This window comes from Rhinolophus sinicus, chromosome X (assembly GCF_036562045.2).
Source record: "Rhinolophus sinicus isolate RSC01 chromosome X, ASM3656204v1, whole genome shotgun sequence".
NCBI classification, from domain to species: domain Eukaryota; kingdom Metazoa; phylum Chordata; class Mammalia; order Chiroptera; family Rhinolophidae; genus Rhinolophus; species Rhinolophus sinicus.
The window spans coordinates 43,362,358-43,371,931 of NC_133768.1; the positions used below are offsets into that span (position 1 = coordinate 43,362,358).

The 9,574-nt window shown below is 48.6% G+C and overlaps 1 protein-coding gene across 3 annotated transcripts; it reads left to right on the forward strand.

Annotated features, from left to right (window-relative positions):
- The first annotated feature begins 57 nt into the window (after positions 1 to 57).
- Positions 58 to 9,096, forward strand: APEX2 (apurinic/apyrimidinic endodeoxyribonuclease 2). 3 transcript variants are annotated; one of them, XM_019718952.2, is made up of 7 exons: positions 58 to 76; positions 1,769 to 1,965; positions 2,962 to 3,045; positions 3,686 to 3,866; positions 4,390 to 4,536; positions 5,279 to 5,348; positions 7,836 to 9,096. In XM_019718952.2, the coding sequence occupies exons 2-7, from the start codon at positions 1,809 to 1,811 to the stop codon at positions 8,730 to 8,732; spliced, it is 1,536 nt and encodes a 511-aa protein (XP_019574511.2). In that variant the 5' UTR covers positions 58 to 76; positions 1,769 to 1,808; the 3' UTR covers positions 8,733 to 9,096. The 3 variants fall into 3 exon arrangements, with proteins under 3 accessions (XP_019574511.2, XP_019574510.2, XP_074180253.1); XM_019718951.2 differs by lacking the exon at positions 58 to 76 and adding an exon at positions 1,353 to 1,447; XM_074324152.1 differs by lacking the exons at positions 58 to 76; positions 2,962 to 3,045; positions 3,686 to 3,866 and having other exon boundaries at positions 1,551 to 1,965.
- Positions 9,097 to 9,574: the final 478 nt, after the last annotated feature.

Consider the following 9,574-nt stretch of genomic DNA (forward strand, 5'->3'; position numbering starts at 1 on the left):
ACCTTGCCCCAAAGGTCAGAACTAATATTAACAAGCCACTGCGGAGTGGGGAAATTAAAACCAGCAATTGAGATAGGTAAGATCGGTATTTGGGGTGGGCGGTGGGGTGCTGAGTTTCAGACTGGTCTTCAGTGTAAGTGGGCACAATCCCTAACTGGAAAGCAATTTGGCAATATGAAGCAAGAGGAATGAAAATGTTTATTTCCTTTGCCCTAGTTATCACACTCCTGGAACTCAATCCTGAACCAATAACCACCAAAACATGAAAAAGCTCAAAACACCAAATTTTTTATTTTAATTGCAGAGGTATTTTCTTATGGCAACAACTGAAAGGTAATTTTAAGTCCTCCAGGAGGAAAAGCAGCTCATTGGGTCTTTACTGCAGACATTGAGGATCATGAATCGAAGGCTATGGAATTTGGGGGGGGGGGGAATAATCATGCTGCAATTCTGGGTGAGAAACCTAAGAGCGCAAAGTTATGCCTTTCCCTGTACAGTGGACATGTCTATTATTTCTATTTCTGTATTCTCAAACACAAGTCACTAACCTGTTGATGCTCTTGCTATTTATTGTCCTTAGTTTGTTCATCAACAAATATTTATCGACTCCTCTAATATACATTTTCTCCTATATTAGGGGATAGGGCTAACAAGATGAATCAGGCATAGTCATTGTTCTCAAGTTGCTGGCAGTGTAGTGACAGAAATAGAAATCAATGATAGCTGTGCAATGTGGTAAGTGCTGTGACAGAATGGACCACGGGATGCAGAAGGGGCCCAGAGGAAAATATCTACCTGGGAAGGTGCGTGATTAGAAAAAAACTTACTCCAGAAACTATTCCCTGAGCTGATTAAGAGTTTGAATTCTGGCTCTACCATTTCTGTGAGACTGGGTTGAAGTCACTGAACTTCTCTTACTTAGCCTTAATACCCCTTACAGGGTTGTCCTGAGAATGAAATGAGATAATGTATATGAAAGAGCCACAGGCTACATTGGGAAAGTGCTGTCTTGGAGCTTGGGAAGCCCACTTAAATTCTCTGGGCTTTGATTTTACTCACCTGAGAAATGGAGCCAAGAGAAAGTATGTGTCAGGCCATTTCCTTTAGGATGTTATAAGGCCCAAGACGAATATTGGCTACAGGGCGGGCTTGAGACAGTCTCCATTAGTCCCACCACCCCACCCAATAAAGCCCAAAGACCTCTCTTAAGTCTTATTCTCCTAGTCTTATTTTACTAGAGCACTTGCTACTGCTCCCTCCTCTAGCCGTGAAGTTCCCTTCGCGCGCCCCCTGTCGCAATCAAGCAGTTACGTCAGCTACTCCCCAGGGCGCAAGCGCCGCAGCCATCTGCGCACTGCGCGGCGGTCTGTCGCGATGGGGGCGGAGCTTCAGTAGCTGCGCGGTTCCACTCCAGGTTTCTTTACTTAAAAGTGGCGAAATTCCATTTGTAAGTAATCGGATGCACCAAAGGGACTTTTGTGCAGAGCAGAAACGCAGTCAGACTAAGATGCGTGGGCCAGTGAACGGCGAGAGCACCAGCAGCCCAACGGACGGACCCCCCCCCCCCGCCCCAGCATTCATTCCTCTTAGGCGTCTGCACTGCCCCCTTCAGCTTCCGCTACTTTCGCCAATGGGAACTGAGGAGCTCGAAGCCCCGCCCCACGTGCGTCCGACTCTGTCGTGGCACGCACGAGAACGCCTGCACAAAAGCGCGCGGATGGCAGGGCCTAGCCGAGTTGGGAGTGTCCGGCAGTTTTGTTGTCCCTAGGTTCGGCGCGGGCTGGGAGGCATTGCGGTGTGCTGTCAAGATGTTGCGCGTGGTGAGCTGGAACATTAATGGGATCCGAAGCCCCCTGCAAGGGGTGGTATACGAGGAGCCCAACAACCGTACCACCATGGCCATGGGGCGCATTTTGGACAACCTGGATGCTGACATCGTCTGTTTTCAAGAGACCAAAGTGACCAGTGAGCGCTCAAGAATCCAGGACTCCTACTATACTTTCCCTGACTTTTTCCTCCTGCTCCATCTCATCTCACTTTCCGATCTTTAGAGTCTTCCCCTTAGGCGCGGTTCAGAATCCTGATCCTCTCCCCTTTAAACCCCTATTTCTCATTTTGGCTAGACCTCCTGATACCCACTTCATCTCCTGTTCTCAGCAGAACCTTAAGTCCCTCTCCCTTGCAACTTCAATCCTCACTGTGATCCTCTAATTCCAACTCATTCTCCGCCCCTGATCAGTCCCCCTCATTTCCTCCCTCCACACACGGTCCATCTCCCAATCCCAAGTCAGACTCCCCAGTTCCTCCTTCCTTCCCCCGGCTCAGATCCTTTAATTCCCACCCCATATTTGCTCCTAGGTCAGAGTCTCTAACTTCCTTTTACATCCTCAAATCAGATCCCTGGTTCCCCCTATCTCTCTACCCCAATCTCTTCTCCCCAGCTCAGAGCCTCTCATCATTCCTACCTCATGTCCTGCTACAAGCTTAGACCTTCTAATTACCTCTCCTTCCCACCCATCTCCCACCCCTACCACACTCCCCCTATTCCTTCTCCCCCCCCACGCATCCCCCTTCTCAGATCCCCTTATTACTTTTCCTTCCATCTCCATCCAGTTCAGATCCTCTATTTCACTCTCCTACCTCCTATCTCCAGCTCAGATTCCCAGTTCCCCCTCTCCCATATCCCCATTTCCCACCCCCAGCTCCCTCCTGTCATCTAGTCTCCTCCCACTTAATTCGCCATCTCCTGTTCCATAGATTCTCCCTCCTTCTGATTCTGATATCAATTCCCTCTCTAGTCCCTACCTTTCTAGCTCCTCCTCTAATCATAGATACTTCATTTTCATTCCCACCTCTGACTCTGATGTGTACAAGGAAATAGTCTACAACTGTAATTCCAGGCCTTTGTGTGTCCTGGGTCTTAGTTTTATCTCTGACATAATCTCGCATCTTTTTCTCCAGGGGATGCGCTGACAGAACCCTTGGCTATCATTGAGGGCTATAACGCCTATTTCAGCTTTAGCCGCAACCGTAGTGGCTATTCTGGTAAATGGGGCTTTCTGGGGACCCAGAAAATTAGTGATGGAGGCAGGTAGGGGGAAAGGGTTTCCAGTATTTGATGAGACGGTAATAAGAAATTTAAGCTTTTAGTCCACAGAGCTAAAGCCATGTAAAATTATATGAAGGATAAAATTATCCTATTGGACCTCAGAAGCACAATAGTGTAGTAGTTTATTGTATGAGCTCTGGAGCCAGACTGCCTAGGTTTGAATCCTAGCTCACTTCCTAGCTGTGTGCCCTCTGGCAAGTTACTAACCTCTTTATGCCTTGGGTTCCTCAGCTGGAAAATGGGAATACATAATGCCTACCTCCTATGGCTGTTACAAGGGTTATATGAATTAGTCCAGGTGGGAATGATAATAGCTAACACCTTTTGAACACATCATGTATCCATGTACAACACTTAGAATTTTAGCTGTTATAACTCTGTGGTTTTGGTAAATGAAGGAATTGAGACTCCAGGGTTTGAGTACAGTTGTCCCAGGCTCTAGGGAGCCATCAATAGCCTTTGAGTTGGGAGAGTTGTCAATACAGCCACACTTGATGAAGATAACTCAGGTGAACTGTGTGGGGGCAACAAGCTGTTGGCTGCCAGGCCTCCTCAAAGTACCCTGTCTGTCTCCAGGTGTAGCCACCTTCTGTAAAGACAGCGCTACCCCAGTGGCTGCTGAAGAAGGCCTGAGTGGCCTGCTTGCCACTCAGAATGGGGACGTGGGTTGCTATGGAAACATGGATGAGTTCACCCAAGAGGAGCTTCGGGCTCTGGATAGTGAGGGTCGGGCCCTCCTCACACAGCACAAGATCCGGTAATAGCCCACCTCCCCTTATCACTGAGCACTGCTGGTTCTACTCTGTGAGTGTGGGGATTCTGAGGCTAGCCATGCTTTCACCATGGAAAACTTCCCAAACGTGACTTTCCTGAACTCTAGTCCTAGCTGGGCTACTCACTACGTGACCCTGGGCAAATCATGTCCCCTTTGAGCCTTGATTTTCCTATTTCTACAGTGGGGGGATGACCGGGAAGTCCAGCTCTTATTACCCCAGGCATCCCAAAAGCACCTTAGCCAATGCTGAACTTATTACCCCAAGTTGCTCCCTTTCTGCTGTCTTGTCTTTGTGAACGACAGTACCATCATGTGGTTTACCTGGGTGTCATCCTACATCCATAGTTAGTCCCCAAGTCTTGTGTATGCCAGGTCATTCAAGTCTCTCTTCCCTTCCTTTGCGCTCATTCCACAGACAACCATTGAGTAGAAGCCATGCGGTGTGGTGAGGGGAGGCTTGAAAATGACTCCTTTTTTGGGGGGCGGGGGGTTCTCTTTTCCTCAGCACATGGGAAGGAAAGGAGAAGACCTTGACCGTAATCAACGTGTACTGCCCCCACGCGGACCCTGGGAAGCCTGAGCGGCTGGCCTTTAAGATGCGCTTCTATCGCTTGTTGCAGATCCGAGCAGAAGCCCTCCTGGCGGCTGGCAGGTACTGCAAGCCTGGGCTGCAAGTCTTCCTTCAGTTTGTCCTGGGTGCCCAGCCCTATGTCGAGCTCCATTTGGAAGGGATATTGGATATTTGTCTTTTGAGTTTCTTCACAGCCTAGTTGCAGACACCAGTATGCCTACCTGAATAGGCCCTGCTCTCTAAGAGCTGTTAGGAACAGGTAAAGTGACACAAATACGGGTTTTATACTCAGGTACCTCTGAGCACCTATCCTGGCTCCTCTTACTGAGAGCCCTGAGGCTAGTCCTCCCTAGTTTTCTGTTTTGTCAAATGAATGTTTGAATCCCTACCTGACAGAATAGTTTTAAGGTTGAAACTAAATGAGATGAGGAAGATAAAGTGCCTGGGAGCAAATATAAAGTGTTATCACAGGGAGGGACAGGTTTAGAGTAATCAAGGGATACTTCCTAGAGGAAGTGGTACCTGAACTCAACTTTGAAGGACCAGAAAGATGCCATTAGGTAGAGATCAGTGAGACAGTCATGTCAAACTGGGAACGATGTCACCTTTGGAGGTCAGAATTGGGTTGGTCAGGCATAAAACACAGCAAGGTTATAGTAAGATTGGTGAGGTAGGCTGCTATGAGTTGCTCTTGGCTCTCACTGTGGCCTCAGTGTGGGAGGTGGCCTCTCTGAGCTTATGGCCCAGGAGAAAGTAGATGGGCTAGGACTCCTGCTTCCCTCCCTTGACTATCCAGTTGACAATCCCATTTTGTGTTTTTCAGCCATGTGATCATTCTGGGTGACCTGAACACAGCGCACCGCCCCATTGACCACTGGGATGCAGTCAACCTGGTAAGGCTCCCTCAAGGCCCCTGGCCTCACTCCTAACTGTGGTTCTGTCCAGCCAGCAAACCAGTCTTGTTTTTTTGGCCTAGGGGCAGCGTCTTTCATGGAAAAGCAGAAATACTTATACTATTCTCAAAGCACTGAGGATTGTTTGTTCATTATGTAGACATTACTGACCCTACCCTTGGCTTGGCCCTGAACCACATGATGGGGACTAAGTTACCGGTTAGTTCCAGCTCTTGGCCCCTCAGAGCTCTCAGCATGGTTGTAGGCTGTGGACACATGACCTGTCAGTTATAGAATGGTGTCTTCAGGGCTGAGGCAGAGATGGCAACCCAGGATGCTAGGGAGCCCAGATGGGATTCCTGGGCAGCCTGGACATCAGGGGAGGCATCTGAAAATGTTCGCATCTTAAAAGATGATGGAACAGAGCTTTGGGGTGAGGGAAGCAAAGCATTCTAGCACAAGAAAAAGCTGCAAGGTGAGAATTTGCCTGGTGTGCATGGGAATTTGCAAGTTCCATTCTTGTTAGGGGGTGACATGGGAAGGGAGGTGAGTGGCAGGATATGGGGCTCCTTTGGAGGTGAGATTTCAAGGGCCTTGAACTCCACATTGCCTTGATTATTTCCCTAATACATTATCTGTCCTGCTCATGAACCTTCAGTACCTCCCTGTTACCTGTGATGCATAGAAAACATCTAGGCCTGGCATTCAAGGCTCTTGCTTGTCTGTGCCCAGTTTCCATTTTCATCTTCAGTACCCCTGCACACACTGTCCACTAAAGCCAGGTCATTTTCTCTCTGTCTATTGAAAAGTTATTCTGATTTTGGCTTTTCTCACTATACCCCGAATTGGTGGGCATTCCCTCCCTTCTGTCTTTTTCTGAGTCCCTCTAGGCCAATGGTTCTCAGCTCCTGACAGTACATTAGAACAAGGAGCTTTGACAAAAATATCAATACCTTGACCAATTAAATCAGATAGTGCTGGGTATGGGGGCTGGATAGCAGTATGTTTTTAAAGCTCCCAGGCTGATTTTATTGTATTGTCAGGTTTGAAAGCCGCTGTCCTAGAATGTACAAGCCAGTTCTCATCTTGCCTTGCCTCATGAGTGGGAGTGATCAGTAACTTATGTTGGCATAGTTCAACTCAACACTGGGCTTGGCTCAAAGAAGGGGCAGTAGGAAGATTCCTTGATTAATTTGCAGAAGAGCCATGTAAATATACACGTGGCTCCCAGTGGGGAAAATGAACAGAAATATTGGTGGTGGTAGTGTTGTGGTGCGGTAGGGGGTATACACTACAAAGTAATAAGCCTTCAGTCCCTCCCTACCTTACTTCTCATCAGGCATTTACTCAGTCTGTTCTTTCTGCTTCGTGTGATAGTGTCATATACTTTTATGCCTTCTCGCCTTCGTTTAGAAGTATCCTAGATCTAAATGCACCTCCTATCTTCTTTCTTCCAGGATAAAAGAACTAATAGTACCAGGTCACATGACAAACACAGTCTTTCCAAAACAGCAGAATATGTCCACTTCCCAGAAAACTGGATCTTCCAGTCATGTCAGCTCCCAAAATGGCACCATCATCCCCTTGGTTGCTCTGATCAGAAGCCTGGGCAATGTGTTAGTATTGTCCTCTTCCCACATTCAGTTGGTCAGCAAGTACTGTAGAGTCTAGCTCCAAATCATCTCTTTATTTTTCTCTGTCTCCTCTGGCACTACCCTAGTGTAAGTGACCATCATCTCTTACTTGCATGAACTAAAATAGCTATCTCCTGCTGTTATTTTGGCTCCCAGCCTTAGTCTCCCCTCAAGTTTTGGGGTATGCTGTCCCCTCCCTCAACAGGCCCATGACAGAGAATTTGTAACACCCTCTGCCTGGGTTACTCCTGCTCAGCCTTTACTTCTTAGCTCCATATCACTTTCTGAAAGGAAGCCTCATTGGTAGCCAGAACGAGATCAGGTTCCCACTTTGTCCTTAGCATCATACCTGGCACATAATCAGTGTTCTTCGAACATTTGTTGCATTGAATGAGTGGGTGGATGGATTGGATGGATAGATGAACTGGGGAGCAGAGCCAGAGGAAGTATTCAGACATGGATCCATGGAGCCCCTCAGCTCAGGAGTGAGGCATGGTCAGGGAGGGCCTTGATATAAGATAAGCCCAATAATGCCAGAAGGTTTAAATGAAAAAGCAGCAGTCTTCTTAACTTCTGGCCCCAGCCCTATTTTCTAGAGGCAACCATTTTAAACTTTCTATTTTCCATTCTTTTGGTGAGCGGTGCTGCGAATTGCTTTGATTAAGCAAACAACAAATCAGTAAGGATGGAAATTGAATCCCAGCTCTACCAGTTTTGGGCTGTGTGACCTTGAGCAGTAGTCTTTGGAACACCAACATTATCTTGTCTGTAAAATGAAGCAGTTAGTTTAAGTCCCTTACAGTTCTAGGCATCTAGTTCAGTCTCTTTCTTCATTCCCTTCTTCCTTCCCCAGGAATACTTTGAAGAGGACCCAGGACGCAAATGGATGGATGGCTTGCTCAGTAACCTGGGTTGCCAGGCTGGGTCCCATGTAAGGCCCTTCATTGATAGCTACCGCTACTTCCAGCCAAAGCAGGAGGGGGCCTTCACCTGCTGGTCGACAGTCACTGGCGCCCGCCATCTGAACTATGGCTCCCGGCTTGACTATGTGCTGGGGGACAGGACCCTGGTCATAGACACCTTTCAGGACTCCTTCCTGCTGCCTGAGATGATGGGCTCTGACCACTGCCCTGTGGGTGCAGTCTTGAACGTGTCCTCTGTGCCTGCAAAACAGTGCCCACCTCTTTGCACCCGCTTCCTCCCCGAGTTTGCAGGAACACAGCTCAAGATCCTTCACTTCCTAGTTCATCTCAAACAAGATCCTGTATTCAAGCAGTCAGCACTGCCACTCAGCAATCAAACCCAGGTGAAAATGCGCCCAAACAAAGCCCGTGTGCACTCAAGCAGGCCTCGGCCAAGTTCCACCAGAGGCCAAAAACAGCTGATGAGCTACTTCCAGTCATCCAGCCGTCTCCAAGCTTCTGCTAACTTGGAGCTTCCTAGCCTGGGCACCCTTGTGACCCCAAAGACCCCAGAAGACAAGGTGACGGCCAAAGTGGTAGAGGGGCAGTCCAAGGCTTCAGAGGCCAAGAATGAGAAGGAGGTACGGATCTCGTTCTGGAAGTCTGTGCTGGGGGGGCCCTTGCCCATGCCCCTCTGCAGGGGCCACAAGGAGCCATGTGTGATGCGAACTGTGAAGAAGCCAGGACCCAACCTAGGCCGCCACTTTTACATGTGTGCTAGGCCCCAGGGTCCTCCCACTGATCCCTCTGCTCGCTGCAACTTCTTCCTCTGGAGCAGGCCCAGCTGAACCAACCCACATCTAGGGATGTCTGGCATGGTCAACCCTGTACGTGATCTGAGACCGGCAGTCCTAAACTGCCACCTCCTCCCCCAAGTCTTCTTTCCCCTCCTTCCCCTCTTCCACCTTCCTCAAGGACCCTTCTGTTTCCTCTTTCTCTTTTGAGGCCTCTCTTCCTCTCTCTTCTTTCTGCCAAGCCCCTCCTCATTGGTAAGCTTCTTGTACCTTAATGCTGTGACGCAGTCCACCACCCCACTTCCCACCTTCCTGTAAGAAGAACAGAGGAACCAGTTGCTCCAGAAAGATTTAAATCCTTTCCTTTCTTGCTGGGAAATGTACCTGTGCCTAAATAAAGTCTGTCTTTGTTTTTGTGTACTGTGTCATGTGGACATTTTAGTATGATCCATAAAGTTGAGTCAGAGACGTGACCTTAATATTGGGTCTGCCAACTGCCTGTAGCCTGGTAATATAGCTCTCAGGGAGAGTGGAGGGAGGAGGAGTGGTGCTCACTATAAAGGGCTCTGCTGAGCTGGAGGGGTTCCCTGCACTGCTGAGGTTGGATCAGCAAGGGGGGCTGGGTGTGGTATGTCACAAAGCTCAGGTGGCCTGTGTAGTCCTAAGCCAACACTTCCCAACTGGTGTGTCCAACTGCTGCCACAAATGGGTTCTAGGGTGGGAAGAAATGAGTGTCAGCCCTAGAGTTTTCAGACGGTCAAAAATTGCACGTGTCAGGAAAGAATGCCTCCTAGGCAAGTATTATTTCACCCAAGTGTGCCATGCAGATGTTTCCAGTGTGCTGTGACCTGGAAAAGTTGGGAGCATTGCCTTGAACAAGCTGCTTGCTATAGTTA

Excerpts from the sequence above, each read along its gene's own strand:
- APEX2 (XM_019718952.2), top strand. The coding sequence starts at position 1,809 with ATGTTGCGCGTGGTGAGCTGGAACATTAATGGGATCCGAAGCCCCCTG. Across the intron at positions 4,537-5,278 it reads GCCCTCCTGGCGGCTGGCAG|CCATGTGATCATTCTGGGTG; the intron begins GTACTGCAAGCC and ends TGTGTTTTTCAG. Across the intron at positions 5,349-7,835 it reads ACTGGGATGCAGTCAACCTG|GAATACTTTGAAGAGGACCC; the intron begins GTAAGGCTCCCT and ends TTCCTTCCCCAG.